The sequence below is a fragment of the Vicugna pacos genome, chromosome 2, assembly GCF_048564905.1.
Source record: "Vicugna pacos chromosome 2, VicPac4, whole genome shotgun sequence".
NCBI lineage: Eukaryota > Metazoa > Chordata > Mammalia > Artiodactyla > Camelidae > Vicugna > Vicugna pacos.
In genome coordinates this window covers 8,072,546-8,096,429 of record NC_132988.1, presented here as the reverse complement: position 1 = coordinate 8,096,429, position 23,884 = coordinate 8,072,546, and the positions used below count along the sequence as shown (strand labels likewise).

At 39.2% G+C, this 23,884-nt stretch overlaps 1 protein-coding gene across 5 annotated transcripts in view; it reads left to right on the top strand.

Annotated features, from left to right (window-relative positions):
• Positions 1 to 19,314, top strand: part of NAF1 (nuclear assembly factor 1 ribonucleoprotein) — a 37,325-nt gene extending 18,011 nt beyond the window's left edge. The window contains exons 4-11 of one of the 5 annotated variants that reach the window (XR_012079386.1): positions 2,075 to 2,157; positions 5,837 to 5,997; positions 8,952 to 9,003; positions 11,291 to 11,393; positions 15,011 to 15,582; positions 17,098 to 17,204; positions 17,376 to 17,528; positions 18,987 to 19,314. Coding sequence is in view for 1 of the 5 variants with exons in the window: in XM_031670243.2 (XP_031526103.2) it covers positions 2,075 to 2,157; positions 5,837 to 5,997; positions 8,952 to 9,003; positions 11,291 to 11,393; positions 15,011 to 15,456 (845 nt within the window). In the remaining 4 variants the exon portion in view is untranslated. Of the gene's footprint in view, positions 1 to 2,074; positions 2,158 to 5,836; positions 5,998 to 8,951; positions 9,004 to 11,290; positions 11,394 to 15,010; positions 15,849 to 17,097; positions 17,205 to 17,360; positions 17,529 to 17,761; positions 18,104 to 18,986 lie in introns of those variants that run through there. The other 4 variants (XR_012079387.1, XR_012079379.1, XR_012079385.1 and 1 more) reach the window with 4 other exon arrangements.
• The last annotated feature ends 4,570 nt before the right edge of the window (positions 19,315 to 23,884 follow it).

Sequence of the window (23,884 nt, the reverse complement as noted above, 5' to 3'; positions counted from 1 at the left end):
GATACACCAAAAAATAGGACTCATAGTTGACAAAGTCATAGGATTTTGAGCTGGCAAAAAGACCTAAATTGTCCACCAGTTTCCTTAGCTTATGACTTAAAGGACATAGAAAAATTCAGGCCATTTGCTCTTGTGATCAGTTGTATAACAAGTCAGTGGTAGAAATGGAATTTTGTCTTTTTGCCTTTTTCTCAGTAACCATATCAGTATTTTAAAAAAAGAATTCTTACATAATTTTGCAGTTAATGAAAATTTCAGTTAAAGTGAAACAATTTTATAAAAATTATCTTAACATAGCGATTAAAAATCTTTCTATGATTCTCAAGTCATTACATTTACTAGTTTTTGAATTACCTTACAGTATTAAATAATATACATAAGTAAGTCAGGCAGTTCTGTGATTTCATAGCGTGAGTCAAGCATTTATTGGACTTGATGTGTGTAGAAAAAATTTAGGTCATAATGTTTATTTTCAAGGGAGAAAACTGAACTGTATGATACACATGGAGTAACGCTTTTCAAAGAAGCTGTTTTGACTAACACATCCTAACAGAATAACGGAATTCTCAGCCTGGTGGGAACAAAGCTTAATGCATCAACATGAGCACATGCTCCTGCTGTGCGTGCTTGTTGCACACTGTTTTGAATGCTTAAAAGTGTATAACATTATTTGGACCAAATTACAAAAAAGGAAAATACAGTAGTACACTAGTTGGTGATGGTAGCTGTCTGGATTTGGCCATGTGGTCATGTTACTCTCTTGAATCCTAGTTTCTTATCTTTCTATAAACTGAGGGTTTGGATTAGGTGATTTTTAATTCTTGTGTAACTTGACTCTGAGAAGCAGGTTAGGGAGGAGAGAAGATGGAGAATGAATTCTGTTAGTGCTCACTGTCACTGTCAGCCCCTGGCATCATCTTTCTTCCAGAAGCAGATCTAACACAGAAATGGGTGACCTATGATCTGTTACTTACATGTATGTTCAGAACTGAGAAGTGCTAACTCTTGAAATTACTTGGGATATGGTTGAAAATCTTTGAATGAATTTTAATAATCTGAACTAATATGTTTTATTTTCCAAGTGGCCATAGCATTATCTGTGTAATGTGACAGTATATTCTTGTTTGTGGCTTTAATTTCCAAAGAACCTGTGTGTGTGTGTGTGTGTTTGTGTGTGTGTGTGTGTGTCTTTGCTGTAATAGACTGGTTGTTTGACATTTGTGGCACTTACAGGAATTGGAGGTTATGCTAGACCAGTGGGAGAATGCTTTTGCCTTTTGAGAAAAAAATTGTAAAAATGACTGGAATCTCTCTCATTCTTACTTCATCTGTTCAGAAGAAAGTGCTTTTGTGAAGTCTCTAACTTTTTCATGTATCAGTAAGTAATTAGTGCTTTGTAGGAGAGAATTTCTAGAGTGAGAAAGAAGACTAATTTCTTCTAAAGCAGGAGTTAAGTGACTAAATGTGATTATTCATTTTTGGCTAAACATTGCTTGAGAAAATGTACACAGCTTGACCTCGCTGATTCCTTAATTGGTTCTTTTTTTTTTGACTTTTTTTTATTGAGTTATAGTCATTTTACAATGTTGTGTCAAATTCCAGTGTAGAGCACAATTTTTCAGTTATACATGAACATACATATATTCATTGTCACATTTTTTTTTGCTGTGAGCTACCACAAGATCTTATATATATTTCCCTGTGCTATACAGTATAATCTTGTTTATCTATTCTGCATACATCTGTCAGTATCTACAAATTTTGAAATCCCAGTCTGTCCCTTTGCACCCCCCCGTCCCCTTGGTGGTTATTTCAGTTTTCTGTGACACTTTATACTTTAATGTTTTTTCCTAGAATTATAACTCTTGTGTTAAATAAAAATATGTAGAATTTATTTCCCTGTGCTACTTGGTCATAAATGGACTTTGTTTATCCACAAGTAAGTTACTGAGATATATTTCCCTCCTTAAATTTCATTTTAAATTATATTGGGATTAAAGCCTATATTCTCACTTAAATTCTATATTATCTTCTGATTAAATCTTTAAATAATTTGTTTTGTTTCATTTTTCAGTAATAATTGAATCTGTGACTAACATTCCTCCAGTTAACGAGGAGACGGTAATTTTTAAAAGTGATCGACAGGCAGCAGGAAAGGTTTGTAAAAAAAAAAATTCAGATTCTATGAATTATTATGTTTCTTTGTTGATTGGTGTTTCTGACTCACTGTCTTAAAAAGTTTATTAATTTTAGTACATGAGAGGTCTAGAGCTCTCATATTTTAATACATTCTTCATTTTCTTCAATACTTCATGTCTGTCTGCAAATTGGTTTAACACTGCTTGTTATTCTTTGCTGCTTGAGTTACTAAATACACATGTGTAGAATTTTTTCCTGATGTTTGTCAGGTACTTTGCCAGGCAGTGGGGTCTATGTACTGAAAAAGGCACGGTCCCCTCCCCTCCAGGTACTCAGTTGAGTGCGGGAGACTTTCCACGATGTAATAGTTCATAAACTTCTTTGGTTTGTGAGTCCCTTCGAGTAGTGGCTCTCAAAACTTTTTAGACTTCTGGCTTCCTCAGGCAGAGGCTGAGAGTGGGGTCTCTTTCAAGTAGAGAGCGATTTCAGTGACAGCAGTAAGTGTCACCATGAGCACATTCCAAGGAGCTGTGTCCTTTAGTCCCCATCGTAGGGTTGGTCCCTTCCAGCGCCTCCTAGTGGAACAGCCCTGCGTGCCGCATGTCCACCCTTAGTAGGGAAGGAAGACCCCACCTCTTACCCCCCAAGTTCACAATTCTGAGCTGTCAGCCAAGGACATAAAACCTTCCAAGATCAAGACCAAACACCAGCCAAGTGTTCTTTTTTTGGCAGCGGGGATGGAGTTTTCTTCACCTCAGGATTCCCCGCTGTGTGCAGTGCAGTCCTTTCTACGTTGCACCTGCTAAGTAAACAGGTAATGAGTTGAAAACAAGTCAGAAACCAGCTGCTGTCTTTGGAGAAGCAACTTTCTGGGATCTCGTTTTTCCCAGATAAGCAACAGTTGGCTGCTGCTTTTGTTCTAAGAGATACAATTAATCTGTGTTTAAACAGAAAAACGCTTATACTTTGAACTTTATTGTTGCATCGACTCCCATAACGTTCCCTTTTCTCTGCCTTTTCCTGCCATTCCATCCTGACACAGATCGGAAAGGGATCAGGTTTTTATCAGGGGTCCTGCCACCCTGCACTGCCTACGTTCCAGGTTGACAGGCTAATTTACCAAAGAGAAATGAGTCTCAGGATTGCAAAGCAGTCAGCAGCAGCAGAATTCATTGGAGTCTAGTGTGAGTGTTTTTTGGCAATTCTTGAGAAAGTTTGTGAAGAGACGAAAGACGTTTTAATGCCTGAAGGATGGTGCTGTATTATCTCCCTTTCAAGCACCTAGACTTTGGTTCACACAGGGGTCTCAGTATGCTGGTTCAGAGGAAGAGGCCCTGAAATAAGAACAAACTGTTCACTGCTGGTGCCTTTGTAAGGAGGGGCTGAGAGACCTTCGAGGGGCTTAACCATGACTTGAAACTGATTATTCCCATGACTCTTTTTATTTATGATTTTCATGACAGTTCCTTTGTCTCTAATAGCTAGCTTAGACAATTTTAATTTCAGAACACCTCACTAATTTTAAAAACCTCAAAACTTACATTTCTTAGGACCCCACCCCCCCAGGACATCTGGATTTTCAGTCCTATAATTGTGACTAATAATATTAGTACTCAGCCTTCTGTCATCTGAGTTTGGAAGGCGTCAGATCCAAATGTAACATTTTCCAGCTCTGACTTTAGCAATGTGGCATAAGTCTAGAGGGAAAAATTAAATCTGTCTCTAAATTTTACCTAGAAAGTTTTGTAAATTCAAGAAGTGACCAGTCTTTCAAGAATGTCTGATTATAAATCTAAGCACCTTGAAATAATTCCCCAAGATAATGGTGGGGTGTGAAGAGTTGAGAGCATCAGTTAAACAAACCAGTGATCAGGAAATGAAATGAAATCTCTCTTAGATGTTTCGCATATTTTATCTGGACACCATATTAGTTTTGCTTTCAGTGTTAAAGCTTTGTACAGCCTCCCTTTTCCTCTCCTCTTCAGTGGTAACAGTGATCAGCCACAGTGATAAATATTTCGTGTATCTCTTTAAATTCACTGAAACTTTGTAAGGAAGTAGAATTATCCCATATACTCAAAAATCACAGTGCTAAAAAGGAACGGAATGGCATTCATGACCTAGGTGGTCTGTCTGATTTTTCCCCCAACTTCCTTCCCCTTTCCCGCTGATTAAGGAGGGCAACCTCAGATGTGAATTTCTCCCTTTTGCACTTTAATCTTAATAACGATTTGTTCCTGCTGATAAATAGTGAATGAAATTCCACTTTTAATGTTGAATTCTTCAATATTAGAGAATTTTTAAAAAGTGACCAACCTATGTCACCTGTTGTTATATCCATATAAACATGAACTTCTTGGTCATTTGCTTTGCATTTAGTTTTGAGCATTTGAGCAGGCTTTGTTTTTCTTGTTCTTGTTTTAGTTTGTAATAAATGAAAACCTTTACTATCAAAAATCAGCAACGAAGGGAGTAGTGAAACACGCACTTTGATTGTAATTGGTTTAAATGGGTCTAGGTTATTTGGAGAGTTATTTAGCAATTTACATCAAGAGTTTTAATGATAATCATACTTTTGGCTTCAGTAATTCCGCCCCTTACAAATCAGTTCTCAGGAAATCTGGAGTACAGAGAGTTACATACAGAGGTGTTCATTGTGGCACCAGTTCTTTTACTGAACAAACTAGAAGCTGCCCAAATGTCCTAACAATGTAAGACAAGTTAAATAAATTGTGCTAGATCTATAAAAGAGTGTTAAATAGCCACAAAAATTATGCTTATGAAGAATATATACAACATGGAAAACCTTTAAGCATCTTTAGGTTTTAAAAGGGAGAAGTACACAAATCTGTGTTGTAGTGTCAAAGGGGAAAACATTCATTAATAGGAAACAGGCTGGAGAAACCTATGCTGATGCTGGTCATGATCTAGTCTCTATAATACACACACATTTATTATCAGAAACACTGTTTTTAAAAACTCAGGCATTTATATTGAGAAGAATTTAAAGTCAAGAGGCTTCCTTTTCATCATTTATAAACATTTTCAGAAATAAAATAATACGTCTCTCCTAAAAGTAGTTGCTTTACTTTAAAGTTAAAGGCTACATGGCATCTTTGATTTTTGAGAAATAAACAACTTCAGGTTAAAATCTACTCTACTACTTTTTGAATTAGAGAAAGTTGTGGTTTAATTTTATAAAAATGTTAACCCCTCTGGAAACAGCAGAAGTGATCGAATACGTATCAAAGCAGAAGGTAAAAGTTTTTCATAAGATTTAAAATGACAGCATTTTATTTCTCAAAAGTTAACCAACTGTAATTCTTTTGTTTATACCTTACAACTTAAATGAATAATAATAAAAACAAAAATTCATTGTTTGCATCTAGTTGGTACCACCAAAATGATTTAAATTTTGTGAGGAACAAACTTGTTCTAGTTACTTTATTTTATGTATTATAATTATTTTAGATCCATAGAAAGGAAATCTGGAATAAGCTAATGCTTTAGTTATCACACTATGAAGGCTTTATGAGTGTGCAGAAATGACTTAAATATAAATAAACCAGACCTTTGAGAAGGTCTGATAATGACAAAATTGCCTTTTAAAACACCAGGTTTTAAAAAAATGTTGCTAACTTTTGAAGTCATTATTTTACATGTTAAAGGAGATCTTTGTATTTCTTCTATTTTATAGATATTTGAGATATTTGGACCTGTTGCACATCCGTTTTATGTATTACGGTTTAATTCTTCAGAGCACATTGAGAGTAAAGGTATTAAAATAAAGGACACTATGTATTTTGCTCCATCAATGAAAGACTTCACCCAGTATATATTCACAGAGAAACTTAAGCAGTAAGTATACGTTACTGGCATGTAAGTTCTTTGCTTATCTAATGCTTGTATTTTAGAAATAATTCTCAGTGATGTAGTTTTTTATAGTCAGATGGCATCTGTCTTCCCAAAGAGTTCGTTTATTTTCCTGATAACATCTCTGAAAGCTGTAATTTTTACCAGCTTTATAAATGGTAGAGATCAATTATATCTTTTGCCCAGAATGACACAGTCTACTAATAAGAGCACATTTGGGCCATAAAAGTTTTTTGAATTCTAATTCATTGTTTTTTTCCATTATATACTTTCTTTCATATATCCATGCTACTTCAGTATTAGTATTATAATTATTATTAAGTTTTTAAAAAAAGCTTTTCTAGTTTAAATAAAAATTATATTCAAGATTATATTTATAAGCATAACTATTTAATAAAACTTTATAATTCTCAAGAAGAAAAAAGATGGTGAATAAATTTCAAGTTGCTTATAAATTATAAACTTACAGAAGAGAGAATTAAAATGTGTTCCTGGAAAGTTGTGTATCAAGCTGTCATTAACAAAGCTGACTTAACCAACAAACCAGTGCACTCCATTCTGTCTGTAAATGTGCTGAGTAATGCCCGTGGCATGTGGCTGGTAACATTTCTGCATTCTTATGCTCCCACTGGTTAACTGTATATTTTCCAGGTGTCAGTTGTGTAGCAAGGTGTTAGCTGTAGAGCTGTTTATATCAGTTAATTTTTATACAGACCAGTGGCCTACGGATTCAAGTAGAATAGCTGTTTCTATAAGCATAAGTTGAGTGCTGTGAAAAGATGTAATGAGCATGAGCCAATACAAACACTGTCCAATTAGGATGGAAGGAACAGCCTCCAAAGGTTGGAGGAAGGAAGAGAGATCTTAAATCCCAAAAGGCTTTGCACTCAGTTTGACATCCTGGTCCTTTTGAGGTCTAGACCCCTGTCCTTTGGAAACTTGAGATACAGGTGAAGCATGAGGGGCGTGGTTCTTGCAGGAGCTGGAGAGGACCTCCAGGCAGTGTGTAGTCACTGTGCTGCTAGTCCTATGTACCAGTCCCAGACTGGGTGGGCAGGGGGTAGGGGAGTGGAAAGGTCTCTCTACCACTTACATATTAAATCCAGCCTGAGTTTTAGGTGTGCAAATAATCTCTGAAATGAGATGAACGTTTTGTTCCTGATAATTGATTAAACTCATGTTTAAGAATCCACATACTTGTTTTTTCTGATTTATCTTAAGGTGTTCTTCAGGCCACGTAAGGTTAATTTTTCTAAACAACCTTTGACAAGAAAGGTGAATTCAGTAGACCATAAAGATCATGAAGATTTTACTATGTTATAAAATCATGCCTTAAATAATCAGCATTTCATTCTGTTTTGAAAGTTCGGATGTTGGTCTGGATAGGCCATATACTTAGCTTTCAACAGATAAAATATTTTTGCTTAAAGCAGATAGATGGAAAGGTTTTTTGAAAATGTTTTTAGATAGAATTTTAAATAATAGAAGCAGTCTTTGTTCTTAATTTGTTAGAACAAGAATTTTGCCCTAGAAAGAAATAACAAGAAACTAAAGACTTGAGCAGCCAGGGCCTCCCCTGCAGAAGCCCCACCAGCCAAGACTGCTTCTGCTCTAGCAGGCACCGTCGGTGCTGGTTGTGGGGAGTCCTCTGCCTTTGAGGTGAGAAATTTAGCTTCTCTCCAGCTTACCTGCCTCCAGTAAGGCTGTTTTAGTCGTAGCTTCCCATGAACTTACCATCTTGTTAAAGATGCTCCTTGAAATGTCGCTTCATCCTTTCTTTAGTAGATTTGCTTTTCTGTGGTGATGCACTAGTTGGGGAACTTTTCCCATTTATGTCTTTAAAAGGCGAAGGGCACTGCAGGCCGTGAGAAAACACCTGTACAAAAGGGAGCACCGGAGCTGTGCTAAATGCCTGGGTGCTGCGCGATAATTAAACGCTTTTTATTAAATGGCAGAAAAGTCACTGATAATAACCTCTTGTAGAGTGTCCAAGTTCCAAATTAAAATTTTAGAGCAAACTTAATGACTTTCGTGTTTTGCCAGCTTTCTGACATCTGTAAATTCATCTTAATGGATTATAGATGAATGGATTAATGATTAAATGAACTCATTCCTAAGAGTCTCATTTATTTTTGAGGTCTGATTTCAAGCAGTGAGGACAGCATCTATTCCTAATACGTTGTAATATTTTAATGTAATTGAATAACAAGATATTGTCAAACTGAATTCAAAAAAGTTAAAAAGATAAGATTAAAAATGAGCTTTCAGAAGTTATAATCATACTTGTATAGATGTATGTGCTTCTGTTGGTCACAGAGTGTGATGATACTGTCCTTTGGAATCTTCCGAGCTCCCCTTCCTCCCCACACTAGATAGCCTTTATCTCACCCTCCCCGCTTTGACAGTCACTCTTGGAGCAAGCCTTGGTTACTGCCGGAGGATCATTGATACTCCTCAGGTGAACTGAGAAAGAAGAGTTTCATACTGTGATCTCTGTCATGAAACCTGTACATCTTAGAGAAGGGAAAGCCTTGTATTTGTTTTTGTATACTTGACACCTGGAACATCATCTGACCTAAAGTAGGTGTAGGTGTGGGTGAGCATTTATTTACGGAACTCTGTGAGCTGAGCTTGGGTGTCATGAAAGTGTTAAATCAGAGCATCTGGAGCTTCTTAGAAGCTGCAGAACCGCCTTCCCCTGCCTTGGCTTGCTGCCCAATCCTAATGTGTATGTGTGCTCTTCCCACATCTTCTCAGACAAGGCAAAGTACACATAAATGATCCTTTATTCTTTGCTCTTATTTTCATGTATATATATATTTCCGGTTAAGATTTGAGCTTAGGTCCTCTACTTTATCATTTTCCATACTATTAAGTTACAAGCATTAATGGAAACTTAGAAGTGCTTTGCCCTTTTGACCTTTTTTTTTCTCCCCTAGGGATAGGGGATCGGATGCGTCATGGAAGAATGATCAAGAACCACCACCAGATGTGAGTAGAAATCTTTTTACACAGTATTTGAGAAGATAGGGCAGGACTTGATCTCACAGATTCACCGTTCCTGACCGCAAGGAGGTCCTCAGTGCAGCTCACCAGTCTCACTGCCTCTGTGAGCCTGTGTCCTCTCCCCTTTCCCATGTGACTTCTGTACCTCTCAGTAAGCATTTTTGATCATTTTAGAAAAAAAAAAATTTTCAGTCACAATAGTTACCAGCTTTTATCATTTTCCTTAAAATGTCCTATTTTTATCAGTTTTGTTGATACCTACCTAGTAAAAGCAGAACTGTCATTACTTAAAGAAATTTTTTCTTTAGTAAATTCACCATGTGGGAAGTGAAGACATTTATTGATGGTGCCTTTAATAAGTTGTCTTTCTTTTGGAGGTACAAAATCATCGCAGTCTCCCTACCTCGCCATTTTTTGCAATATAGTTATCTTCCTAGAAAGAATTCTCTTGTTTTTCGTTCTTAAATCCATGTCAGCAACATTATTTTTATGCCTCAAATTAGCTTGATATATATGATTGTTAAAATATGAAAATTATAGCATAAGTGCATACATTCTTAAAAACAGTATGAATTTATACAATATAAAAGAAAAAACATGATTATTATAATTGAGACTTTTTAAATGTGCTCAGTAGTTGTGATGAAATTTCTCAATGTTGTAAATTCTTGGTATTTGTAGATGTCACTGATCATTTGAGATGTTCTCACGAAGTGCTGAGGGTTGATGGTCTGTGTTAATTTCCAGTTTTGCTGAGGAATGAGTCAGGAGATGCCCACTTAGAGGCTCACTTAACCTGTGAGCGATCCCAGTTTAGTATCCACATTGCCCTGGGTGGTGTTTTCTGGTTTGTGTCATGTGTACGTGTGGTTTCCACGAAGACCCCGAAGAGTCACTAATTATTCTCAGTTGTGTTTAGGGCATCTTATAACTAAAAGCATATGGTTTTAATGTATTGGAGTTTCACAAAGGTCTTGAAACATATTTCTTGTGAAACCCAAATACTTTAATATAATATATCCCTGTTGTTTCAGACCTAAGCATTGAAACTGCTAACTATGGTAATGTTAATTGTTTGTAAAATTAGTTTGCTTAGGTGAGTTATCCAGTTAAATCCCAGTGTACTTCATGGGGTGGTTTTTTTCCAGGTAGTTGACTGGGTGCCTCTATTTCCATAATATGAAAAGCTCTGAGATTCTAAAGTTTATTTTATTATGATCAGATTTTGTACTATGGAATTACTACCTGGTCTTAACCGTAGATTAGAATTTCAGATCTGTGGGGTTTAAACTTAAAATCATGCCATAAAAATAGGAAATATTGAACCTGCATAAAGGGGCAAAAAATTACTTAATAGGGACTATATCTTATTCATCTCCACCTGTGTTTCTAACAGGAATACATAATTTGAGTTGAATAAATGTGTTTTTTCACGCTTTTAATGAAACGTAGTATTTGTTTTCTGATGTTAATGGGATAATAGAACACCTGAATTCCAGTAAATCATAGAAGTCATATATAGCCCATAGGTCTTGTCTTGTGGTATGCTACAACAGTGGGTCTCAGTTCTTAGTAACGTCTGAATTTTCCCTCTCGTAATTTAAAATGACTTCCTCTTGGAAGCTGGGTCATGCATGTATCCACTTATCAGTCTTCCTACAGTCCTGTCCGAATAGCATCCTGGTGATTCTCTCCACCTTTGCTTTGCCTTATTATTTATTTATGGCCTTTACTATACCTAACATTATAACACTTATAAAGTGTTTAGAACAGTGCCTGGCATATAATGGGGTATGTGTAAATTTTGAATGAAGGAAAGTGTAACATTCTCTTCCATTTTTACATTAGTGTGTTTGCTTATTCCTAGCAACTCCTTCATTTAGCAATGTTTGGCCTCTGGTGCTATGATGACTTTTGACTCTAAGCTAGAAGTCAGATTTCTAGCTAGGGAATTACCCGTATTTGAAGGTTGAAAGATCGGCATTTTAAAATCTGAAACTTTCTAGGAATTCAAAACAAAATAAAACAAAAATGTCTTCAGTACTCATCTTGATTACTGGCTTGTGTTAGAGTCCAATAATTAGACATGTATCAAAAATACCTTATTTTTCTATCATATCTAATTAAGTAGAATATTATTGGAAAATATTAATTACTGAAAAGGGTAACTTTTTTTCAAGTTCACCATTAAATAATAGCCTTCTCCTCACCTCCACGTATGTGCCATTAAATTTATGAATGCATGTGACATAAATCTGTTTTTTTCTGCAAGGCCTTAGATTTCAGTGATGATGAAAAGGAAAAAGAAGCCAAACAGAGGAAAAAATCTCAGATTCAGGGCCGGAAAAAATTCAAATCTGAATTTAATGAACCAGGTAAGTAAATGCAGTAGATAGTAATTTTTAAATCTTTATTTACATATATATAAGTTCCTAAGTCATAAAACTGAGGGAAACATCTGGGTTTTCTCTTTACACTCTGGCATCTGGCTAGTGTTAGAGGCGTCATACAGCGTGGGATGTGGTCGGAGACTCACTAGGGGTATTCAGGGGTTTTTCAAGCTTAAGGATGTAAAAAAGGCTCCTGAGGGGTAAAAGGGTTAACTCAGCCTTGGTAGAATCCTTTGTGCTCGTCAGCACTTTTTCCTTAAGAAACTGTTTGCTTCCGTTTTTAGAGTTAAATGATACGGTGCTTAAAGCAGAATCAAGGTGTTTTATTTTATATTGACACCGACGCAGTCACAGAAGAGGGGGTCCGCGTGTTGCCTGTTTGTAGTCACATCCACTTCCCTCCTGCCTCTCCCTCGGCGCCTGACGACCACCAATCTGCTCTCCATTTCTGTAATACATCTGGTCATGTCAGCAGTGGTTGTGTAAATTAGCCGCTGGGCTTTGTCGCTGAGCGTAATTTTCTAGTCACCCAGATTGCTGTACATGTCAAGTGTGTTTTCATCCCAGGGTCGGGTTCTGTGGTGTGGATGTACCACAGCGGGTTTAATCCTTCCATTGAAGGACGTTAGGGTTGTTAACCGTTTTGGGTTACATGACTAAAGCTGCTTTATACATTCGTGCATAGGTTTCTGTGTGAACACAGATTTTCACATTTCTTTGAGATAAATGTCCAAGAGTGCAGCTGGATTATATAATACAGTTGACAGTTGACCAGCATGAGGGTTAGGGGCACTGGACACCCCCATGCAGTTGAAAATCCGTGTATAGCTTAGAGTTGGCCCTCTGTATCTGTGGTCATGCCTCCGTGAATTCAGCCAACCTTGGGCTTGGATGAGGCAGCACTGTAGTACGTGTTTATTGAAAAGAAATCTGCGTGTAAGTGGACCTGTGCCGTTCAAACCCGTGTTGTTAAAGGGTCTGCTGTAGCGGCATGTTTAGTTTCTTGAGAAACTGCCGCAGTATTTTTCACATGGCTGTACCTTTTTGCACTCTTGCCACCAGCGTACGAGTGACCCAGTTTCTCTACATTCGCACTAGCACTTGGTATTGTCATTATTTTTTATTTCAGCCATTCTGATAGGCGTGCAATGACATGTAACTGTGATTTTAACTTGCATTTTCCTAATGGTTAATGATACTGAACATCTTTCCATGTGTTCATTTGCTGACTGTCTCTTTAGTGATGTGTTTGTTCATGTCTTTTGCCCATAGTCTAATGGTGCTTCTGTTTTACTCTTGAGTTTGAGAGTTTGTACAAAGTTTCTTCCAGTCTGTAGCTTGTGTTTTCATCCTCTAAAAGGGCCTTTTGCAGAACAGAATTTTTTATCTTGATTAAGTTTTTATCAATTTTTCTTCTATGGAGTCTGGGAATTTCTTTCCTAGACACCTACATCCCAAAGATTTTGTCTCTATTACTTTTTATCTGAAAGTTTACAAAATATTTTAGCCATTTTAGTTCCTTTGCCTTACCGTATGAGTTTCAGAATAATCTTCTCTATATTGACAAAAAGTCTTGCTGGAATTTTGATAGGAATTAGGATGAACCTATATATTGGTTTGGAGAGAGCTGACATTTCAACTGTATTGTCTTCCATTCCACAAACATAGTATACATCTCAGCTAATTTAGATCTTTAATTTCTTTCAGCAGCATTATGTAGTTCTCAGAATCAGGTCCTCCTATACATTTTTTTGTTAGATATACACCTGAGTATTTCATTTTTTTGCAATCACTGTAAATAGTGTTTTTAATTCCAGTGTCCATGTGTTCATTTCTAGAATACAGAAATACATTGTCTTGGAGTGGTATGTTTAGCTTGGATGTTGTGACCTTGCTTGACGCACTAGTTCTAGGAGTTTTTTCCTTGAGATTTTCAGTACGGACAGTTATTTTCAGGATAGTCAGTAGCAAATAGGAGCAGTATTATTATTAATGTTTTCCCCAGTCCGGTATATTTTATATATTGTGATTCAGCTTAATGTTTCTTTGTTTTTATTTCCCTTGGGATTTCCTCTTTGACCAATGGGTTATTTAAAAGAGTATTATTTAATTTCCAAGTGTTTGGAGATTTTTCTGTTCTCTGTCTCTTATTGCTGTTTTGATTTTGTTGTGGGTTGAGAACACAATCTGTACGATTTCAGTTCTACATTTTTTTAAACTTTTTAACCAAGATGTGGTCTATCTTGGTGTATAGTTTTGGGCACTTGAATCTTAACGCCAGATTTGAGAAGTGTTCAGTCACGTTCAGTCATTATTTCTTCAAGTACATCTTCGGCCTCACTCTTTTTCTCTGTTCCTTCTAGGATTCTGAAGATGTAAAGTCGGATATTTTGTTCCAGTCCCGCAGGCCCCTGAGGCTCTGTGCATTGTTTCCCTAGTTTATTTCCTTTCTGCTGTTCAGACTGGATCCTTCCTCTTGTTCCGTCTTAAGTTCCCCGAGTCTTTCCTCTGCCCCTTCGTTCTGCCGTTGAGCCCTCCACTCAGCTTTTAGATTATTGAAGTTTTAGTTCTGCAATTTCTTTGTTTCTTTTTTGTCTTTTTTTGATGAGACTTTTTAAAATTTGTTGCAGTGTGTTTCTAATTTTTATGATGATTATTTAAAAATATTTCTCTCATAATCCTAACATCTTTGTCTTCTTGGCGTTGGTCTCAGTTTTCCTTATTCATTGAGTTTGAAATCCTCTTGATTCTTGGTGGGACGACTGGTTTTTAATTGAAACCTGAACATATTAGTTACTATGTTATGAGACTCTAGATTTTATCTCAGTCTTCTGTTTTAGCAGTTTTGTTTTTATTTGTTTTTAAAACTGTCCTAGCAGGGAAAGGAAGGAGGAAGGTACTGCATTATTACTATTACTGCCAGGTGGGGATAGGAGTTCAGCTTTTCTTCTCAGCTTCTGTTGACACCTGATGCTGGATGTCAGTAATGATGTCTTGTTACTGCTGGGCAGGGCACCCTCCCCTTGTGTCTGGCGGGGGTAAGAGTGCCTCCTTACCGCTCCCGGCCCCAGTGGGGTCAGTGATGCTGGGCAGTGATCAATGTCCCTACTCCCAGGTCTTCTCTGGTCCCACCCACGTGCAAGAGGTGGGCTGACGCTGTGTTACTGCTGCTGGAGGCGGAGTCCAGGTCCCCGTTTGATCGCCATTGTCCCTGAGGGAAGGCCAGTCCCCGGCTCCCTGCTCAGCCTGTTCTGACACCACCCTGGAGGGAGGGCTGGAGCATCTCCTGACAGCCTGTCCAGCGTGAAAGCCAGGCTCCCCACTCAGCCTTGGAGAGGCAGAGTGGGGGTGGTGTTCAGCTTTGTCTGTGGTGTTTGGCTGGAGTCAAGTGGTTGTTGACTTAGAGTTTTGTCTTACTAGATTTTCCCTTTCCTGATCCCCTGGCCTTTTGGATTCATTTAAAATTGATCATTTTAAGTCTTACGAATTTTTAATTACCATAAGATATCCTGGAAGTTAGAGAAAAGCCACGATTCAAATTTTGAACAGTATTTTTTGATTAAAATTAATTTTAACTGTGCTTTCCTGCTTTTTCCCCAAAGGTGAGGATCTGGCAGAAGTACATCAAAACTGGAATGTTCACAGCTCTGCTTCAGAGCATTCAAAAGGCTATCGCAACAGAGAGTTCCCAGGAGGATTTTCCCGGGGGCGGTACCCGCGGCCCTGCCCCGGCGGGCCCCCGCCCCCGCAGTTCTACGGCGCGGAGCCCGTGGTCCCTCAGGAGACGCCAGGATTTCCGCCTCCCAGGCAGGACGGCCCCGCGATGCCGCAGTACGCCTTCCCGCCTCCCGTCTTTGACATGCGTCCCTTCTCACTCCCGCCTCCCCCTCCGCCCCCGCCACCCGCATCCGCGCACGTGGCTTGGGCTGCGCCGCCCCTGGCCCCGCACCCGTTACTGCCCTTGCCCTACGCCCTGCCCCCGCCCCCGCCGCCGCCGCCCCCCTCCTCCGGAGACGGCAGCTCTCCGCCTTTCGGGCCTTACTATTAGGCGGGTGTGTGCACTTCCTGAGACATGTGGACTTTCTCTATTTTACGGGAAGGATCTTTTTTTTAAAGAAAGATTATGGAGCTAGATTTTTAAAATGTTGTAAATTACTGAATGATTCCTTCAGCTGTAAGTAGATACATACTGTAACCTTTGTGAAATTAATGAAAGATTAACTTTAGACTTGCAGTGGGGGGGAATCCAATTATGTGATATTTAATTAAAACTTTGAACCTTGCCCACAGTATATACTGTAGACTTAATAGTAGATCTGGGGCAGCTTTCATCATGGGTTAAAATATGCTGAACATACAGGTTGTCTTCTTGGTAAATCTGACAGTAAGATGTTGAAATGCTATTGAGAGTCTTTAAAATAAACTATTTTTATAAACTTACGCTTGAAAATTGATTTTGATTGTAAGTGCAGTTTACCACTACATTTAAATGTCCGAATTTTTGTGAAGTGAAGGGTCCAGAAAAGAAAAGCTTTTACATATTGGCAGAAGCTGTGCCTGTTATTTAAGTCAGTACTTACTAATTGCGCATAGGCAGGCTCTCCATTATCTACGCAGAGTCCCATTGTTTGGGCGCTACCCAGTAGGCTTACTGTGCAACCATTTAAAGACACAGGATGATTCACAGTGAAATATTTATTTGTTTCCAGTGACATGTTTTTAACCCCATACCAGGAGACTGTCCTCCATATGTTTCCCAGATTCTTGGATGCCCAGTTTAAGTGCTTAATAAATATTTATTGAACAACTCACTGAATTTAGAGTTTTTAATTAAATGACTAGTGACTATTATTACAGAATTTTAGAAATAGAAGAGGCCTTGGAAGTAGCCTAGACTAGTCCTCATTTAATAACTACGGAGCAGCCCCAGGGGTCCAGAGAGGTTAAGTCAGTAAGGTGGCTCATCGAGGTGACAAGGAGTTAAACCTGGTTCTGATCCTCAGACCAGCACGCTCTGCTGAATTGGTGTTTTCCAATCAGTTGTTCCTTGACGCTCTTAGAAGATGATACCTGTATGCGCGTTGGGGTGTCTGGTAATGGAGCAGAAGCCGGTGAACTCTGGTTGCACCCAGGCCTGGCTTCCTTCCCACGGGCTGGGAGACCGCAGGGCTCCTGGGGCACAAGTTTTGAGGGTCTTGCTTTGCTATGCCGTGACTTAACACGTGTTGTGCTTACGGCTCTTGAAATGGTATTGCAGCTTCTCTTTAGGAGTTACTTTCATAAATTACGGCACAGTCTTCTGGTTGATGGAATACTTTAGAGTTAAACGAGATTATAGCAAAAAGCACTAAGAAAACCCCAAAACTTTTCTATGGAATGGGCAGAGTGAGGTGTTGCCATCCAGTGATGGTAAATCATTAAGCTGTTGTAGTCGCCACGGCATTTAGAAAATGTTTGGGCCTCTGTGCAAAAGTAGACAGTAGACACTTGACAGGAGCTATGTAATATCTGAAGCAGCTTCGAGCTGAATGATACTGTTTAGTTTCTGCTTTCAATTAAGCGGCTACCTTCAACACTTAGGTCCAATTGGCTTCCTTCCTAGACTCCATTCAGGGCTTTTGAAACCTCAAACATCACTTAAGCTTTGGATAATCTGTTACATATGCGCATTCTTGGATTTCATCCCCAGAGTCAAATTCAGTAGATCTGAGAGGAGACCTACAAAACCACTGCTAACAAGCGCCCGCGGGTGAAGAATTTCAGGATTTATTCTGTCTAGTCTGTGTAGATTTCACGGTAAATACACTGCTTCAGCTTCTTGGCCCTTCACTCTGGGACTGGAGGGGGTTCTGTGTGGGGCAGCGGTGAGGATCGGGGGCAGGGGCCGTGGGGGTTGTTAGGGAAGAAGAGAAAAACAAAATAGCTGCTTTAGTTGTACTGGGGGCATCTCAGAGCTGTGTTTTTCAGCTGTGTGCATCTTTGGAGCTGAAGAGGAGGAACCAAGTTGTCTCTTATTTGGAAGAGAGAAATATTAACATTCTCATCATCCTCACCTTAACCTCCAGTGCTGCTTTTCAAATCGTGCGGCCCTAGGTCTTGAAACTACTGGCTGGTTTAAAGGTAAGTACTTAATGTGTTCTGCCCACACGACTTCTCACCCCAAACAGAGAATTCTTTCTAAGTCTTTTCCTGTAGTAACATAGACTGGCATTTCACACGATTGAGCGTAGATGGTGCTTTTGTCTGTTTACAGTTGTAAATATGGTCAAGTGAAATTCAAATGGCAGCCTCAGCTAATAAATTTCTGTTATTAAGAAGAGTAACTGTCTTTCTCCTCTTCCTTTCTTTAACAGACAAGATAGTCAGGCCCCCGAGAATTGGACGACTTGTCCGTGTCATGTAGAAATAAGTACAGAAAGAAGTGGGTTGAGACTCTGGTGCAGACCTGGAACAGAAGGTGCTGTGTCAGAACTCAGCAAGACACGTTTCTCCAAAGCTGTGTCGGGAAGTTACGCGTGCAGGGGTCCCCACTACTTCAGGCCTGAGGACTGTGGGGTGCTTCCTTTCTCATCCTGTCTCCCCCCTCCATTCTGAGTGTTCCTCCCTCCCCTACTCCTCTTGTGTTGCTTTATGTTGTTTGCTTAGAGTTGGTGAAACTATATTAAAAAACTTCAGAACATTTGATGAATAAGAAATGAGTAGACTCTTGAGTTCCAATCTACTATAATTTAAAACTATTTAATAAAAAAGAAGTGGTATTTAAAATCCCCAGGTACCAAAAATCTTAGTGTTATATTTTTAAGGACAGGGTTTCTTGAGATAATGATTTGGGCAGAGAGGCAATCTCAGACACCGTGTGTCATTTATATATATTCTATTTCAACAATAATTGGCACTCGCTTTCAATGTTGTGAATCTGAACGTTTTAAGACAATATGATTAACTGGCCTAATGCTTTCTGCTAGTTCTTTCACACAACATCCCATCCTTGAGTTCTTTTCGGTGGCAGAAGAAGGCAGTTCTCCTCCCCTCCAGACGCCGCCACCAGTCAGGAAACATAGCAGAGGAAGAGAAGTAATTCCTGGTGTGTTTACCTCTCCCCCTTTCCCAGTCTTTGACTGAGGTACCCGAGGTAGGCTTGAGAAAATACTTAGGATGCTGTCTTCACACGTTCATCGAAATAGTCGTGCACGTCTGTAATTATGTCCTAGGGAGAACAAGTATGTTGTTAAATGCTAGATCTTTTTAAGAAAAGAATTAAAAACTGGATTAAGGTAGAGTGAAATAATTCGCATGTTCACGTACAATATGTGTTCAAACAAGCCTTCATTCTGACATTGCACGTTTGATTTCAACAATAATAAGCTTTCAGGTCTAACTATGAAAAAAAGATGTTTTTAATAAATGCAAGCTGGAAAATAAAATGATTATGGGAAGTCAGTGTCAGGTAATGTTGGAGTTACACTATGATTTAATACAGTCTACGTTACTTATGATTTAATACATTCTACACTATATTTATGATTTAATACATTTGGGGTAAAAACAACAGCCATATGCATTTGTGTCCTTCTGCAGATAAATTGCCAATATTCCAAAAACCTTTCTCTACTTGTCATTCTGACCTAGTCAGATCCTAAATTTATGTAGCAATTATGTTCCCGAAAGCCAAGGAAGCAATTACTATCCTGTGCCTGAAATTAATGCCGAGAAATATCTTCTTAACACCATCTCTCAGACCAGAGCACTTGTTCTGAGCTACTCGCAGCACTGAAATTACATCTCATCTTTGACTCTGCGCACTCTGCGCTGAAACGGTCATCACGGGTGCATGAGACACGTACGGTTACTTTGTGTCCTGGAAATGTACACATTTGTGTATCTAATCATTAAATAATGAAACTAACCAATGAAGAAAAATGTAAAAGTTTCCTTCTGCACAGTCAATACAAATTGTATACAGTTTTATATGTACATGTTACACATGTGTACTTCTGTGTATATGTATGTATACATATACTTGAAGGCTAGTACAAAAGCCTGATTGTTATTCATATTTTAGTTTAGTACCTTTTATTTCTACTCGTAAAGTTGATGAAATGGGAATAAACATTACCTTGGCTTATTTCGTAGCTCATTGCATGACACCTGCCCCGAGAGAGAAAAGATTGACCAAATGTGGTAAAAATCTTTTTATTTATATTGAGGACAGAGGGGCTAGTTATTATTTCTAACAAGAGATATGACCTGAATAGTAGTAAAATAAAAAACACAAAGGAATAAAATCTATCAGCATAGAACCCCTATTAAAATGTGATGCCTAAACGGTGGTGGTCTGTAGTGTTTGGATGGTAGAGACGAGCTTCTGATGTGTTCTCAGTATCCAGTGCAAGGTGCAAGGTGCACGACCATGACCGCAGCTTTTCTGACCTTTCACGTGGGCTCCCACGACACACGGGAGGGTTGCCGGGAAAACATTTGCTCTCCCCCCAGCCCACTGCTGTCTCAAATGTCTGCCCAAGTACAGAGCACAGGACTTGGGAGCACTGTCAGCCTCAGGAAGACAAGATGTCTTAGTGGCTGATTCATTCAAAACAAATGGTTAGTTTTCTTTAACATCAGCCTGGTTTTTAACCAACTACAATTCTGGTTATATTTATTGGCCACCATGTAAATTCAAATGAATTTTGTTTAGCATAAGCATGGGTGGAAAAATATTTAAGGGCAGAAGAAGAAAATGACTGTAGGCATTACCTTGATTAATACATTCAAATACTGTTAGTTTGGACCATATGAAGCTGCGTACAAAACGTATTAGATTGAACCATGGCAATTTCATATGGTTCAATATAATACCTGGACTTTGGAAACTTACTTAACATATTTTTCTTCGGTGACCATCTCCCTGTGCCATTATCCTACAGGCCCCTTTAGGAAATACTGTCATAGGTGACAGCTGTGAGAAATTCTCGGTGGGACACATTTCTCAGAGATACCTGGTCTTGCTAAGAAGACAATTTATTAGAACTTCGTGGTGCCTGGAAGTAATTAAATATTTTGCATTAGGTAAAGAAACCACTGTTCTTTACTGTAGACTATCATTCTTAACCTGGGCTTTTTTTGTTCCCCGGTGTTCTAGAACCCACTAAAAACTTGTGAGATGTACATTTTTCAAAAAGAGAGGGTCTCTGGGTTTCCTCTTGTTTTTAAAGTAATATCTGAGGCGAGAGAAAGAGGGGGCTGGAGAGAGTGTCTCTCAAGGTTTTCCCCTTTTGGAACAAGTATAACACAAACGTTTTTTGGATTTGATAATGCACAAATCCTTTAAAAAAATTGTCCTGGACCCCCTAAGAACATACTCACAGACCACACTGGGAGACAGAATCAGGAAACTAGAATTTCATTCTATAGAAATGCCCTTTTGATTTCTTACAGAAATTTTATACCTGCAAGAATCTAGCTGTGGATACATTCAATTTAAGGAAACTTTGGCCTAAATGTTGGATTTCAAATATTTTTATAGGCAAAACTTCCAAATAATTGTAGCCAGGAGGAGAGGAAATACTGAATGGTCTTAGGCATCTAGAAAATGTCTTCCCAGTGTTTCTGCCCAGTAGGGAATTTATTTGTACTTTAGACTATGAACAGGAAGTCACTCTTACACTAATTGAAAGGGACACTGTCTTTAGCTTAACAAATTGAGTTGTCGGTCTCTGTTTTACAAAGCTCTTCCCAGGCATACGGTGACAAAGAGTGAAATTTGAGTAAGTTCGCAAAGTCTAAGGACATTCGACAAATACTGAAAATGTCTGTACAGAAGAACGACAGAACAGTAAACCACAGCATGGGGTGACTAAATGGCTAGAGACGACAGAGTTTTCATTGATCAGCTAGATGCTAACAGAAATCATTACCTTGGAAATAAAGAATATGGACTTTGCAATAAGTTGTTCTACCAAGTTGACTGGGGAGTGGACAAGACAGGGGTGAGCTTTTTTCAGATTTCTTACAGGCTTGAGATTCGAATCCTACAACCTGGGTGGGGACCCAGAAAACTGTATTGTCTTGAAAGAAACAAAAACAAAGCCAACTCCCTTCACAAAGCAATCTCCTGCCAGCTGCAGGGTTAGACTTTCCAGAAACCAGGCGCAGGTCTGATTGTGCAGTTGCCTGAACTTGAAACGGCAACGCTGTGGATGAACCTCAAAAACATAATCTAGAGCAGAAATGCCAGACACAGAAAGGATGTATTGTTTGAGTCCATTGATGAAAAAAGAAAAGTCAAAACCAGCTAAAGTAATCTTTCGTTTTCAGGGATGCAAGCTTGGATGGCACCACTAATACAAATCAAAAAATAGCAAGAAGGGAATTACTGTAAATGTCAACAGAGTAAATGCCGTGAACAGTGAGGAAGGGGTGAGAAAGGGAATAATAATTGGGAAAGACAGGAGGGGGGGCCTTCTACAGTGCTGGCCGCGCCCTGTTTCTTAATCTGGATCAGTCGCTTTGTGATAATTTATTAGGCTGTACAATTACGTTCTATGCAATTCCATGTATATGTATTATTTTCAAAGTCAAAAGGATTAAAATCAACGACCCTGGCATGGCTTCCCATCCCATCCAGAGGAAACAGACAAGGTCCTTAAGTGGCCCACAAGTCCCCCAGTGATCTGGCCCCGGATTCACTGATTTCTTTATTATTCTTCCCCGTTCTCATTCTGTTCCTGCAGCTGCACTTATACACCAGCACATGATGAGAAAATCAAACCACCACGCTGTCTGGTATCACTTGAAATTCCTCACTGCTAACCCTAAAATGCACCCTTCAAGCTGCGTGGAAATGCACATTTCCCGAGTCCATTCACTAGTTCTCGCCTCCCTTCTATCTCCACCCCGCCACTTTCCCCACCCCCGATGTCAGTGTCCTTCCACACTTCTGAGTATAAATTTGCTTGCCTCTCTGCACTGAGAAAATGGAAAGGATTCTACTTGGTGGACATAGAGATGTATCACCCACATCCCTCTTCAAGAAAAAAGCCATTACCCCAGCTGCTGGGAGAGCTGTCCGCGGGTGTCCTCCCCAGTCACTTCCTTCAGGGACCCCTCACCCAGCAAGAGCCCAAGCGTACACCCTTCCAGAGGAACCCAAACCCAGGATCTGTCTAGGGACAAGTGGGTCGCAACGTCACAAAGACACCAAGGGGCAGATTCAAAGCTGTCTTTGGAGGTGGTTAAGGCTCTGCCAGGAACACATTGTAGTTTGAATTTTTCTTCCAAACAATTCTGTTTCCTCCCTCCGCCTTCCGTAGGTGTTGATCCCTAGAAAATATTCAGCATTCCAAACCCCAGCTTAACTTTTCCTCCAGAGAACTCAATCTGCGACACCTCACAGAGCACCCAGACCCCCATCACCATGTCTTTCTGAAATAGGGAAGATGAATCTGACTCCATATTGGATCTGCTTCTTTTACTTTGACCTTTGCATCTGTTGCTTTTGCTACAAGTTAATCACTAAAGGGATGTTGCCTGTAAAATTATACATAATGGCCCATCTCTGGGAACCCTGCCCCCCAGGTAATGAGCATTAAGCTAAAATACCTTTGTTTAGCTCGCAGGAAACACCCTGACCAGGCTCACCTGTGGATAACTGCAGGAAGGAAGAAATTAACACATCTTCTCTGGAGGCTGACGGGAGCCAAGAAATGTTTGACTTTACTCCCTCCCCTTTGAATATAAAAAAGCATGGATTCTAACTCAGGCAAGATGGTTCTTTGGGACACTAGTCCCCCATCTTCTCCGTCTGCTGGCTTTCTAAATCAAGTTGCTATTTCTTGCCCCAACAACTTCTCTCTCAATTTATTGGCCTGTTATATGGCGAGCAGTACAAGCTTGGATGTGGTAACACATCTCTGAGTCTTTTTCTGTTCCAGTTGTCCTATGACTGTCTTCCTGAGGCAGTGATTTTATTTAAAGCAGTCACTTCATTGACGTACCATTTTTGCTGACTCAAAGACATCACTTAAAACAATTCTCCCCTCCTACCTCACCAATTTTTCCTTACTGAAAAGATTGCTATTATTTGTCCCATCCCGTAATTTAAAAAAAAAAAATCATTCTTTTGACCCACTTTTCCAGTTACTACCCTTTTTCTCTCTCTTTTTTTTTTCTGGTGGAAAAATATCTATAATCCCAGCCCCTAAATTCCTCCTCCCCCATCTTCTCCTTAGTTCATTCTGATCAGAATTTGGCCCCCACTGCTGGGTGAGAACCGCTCTTGTCGAAGGCATTCCGAGCCTTATACAATGAGAACTATGCTTGGTCTGCTCTCAGCCTTCATCATACTTCACTTCTTTTCACAGCTGATAATTTTATACTCTTTGAAACTTTTCCCACTCAGCTTCTAGGATGTCAAGCTCTCTTGTTTATTCTACCTCATTGGTCATGCTTTCTCAGACCGGCCACCTATGCACAATTCC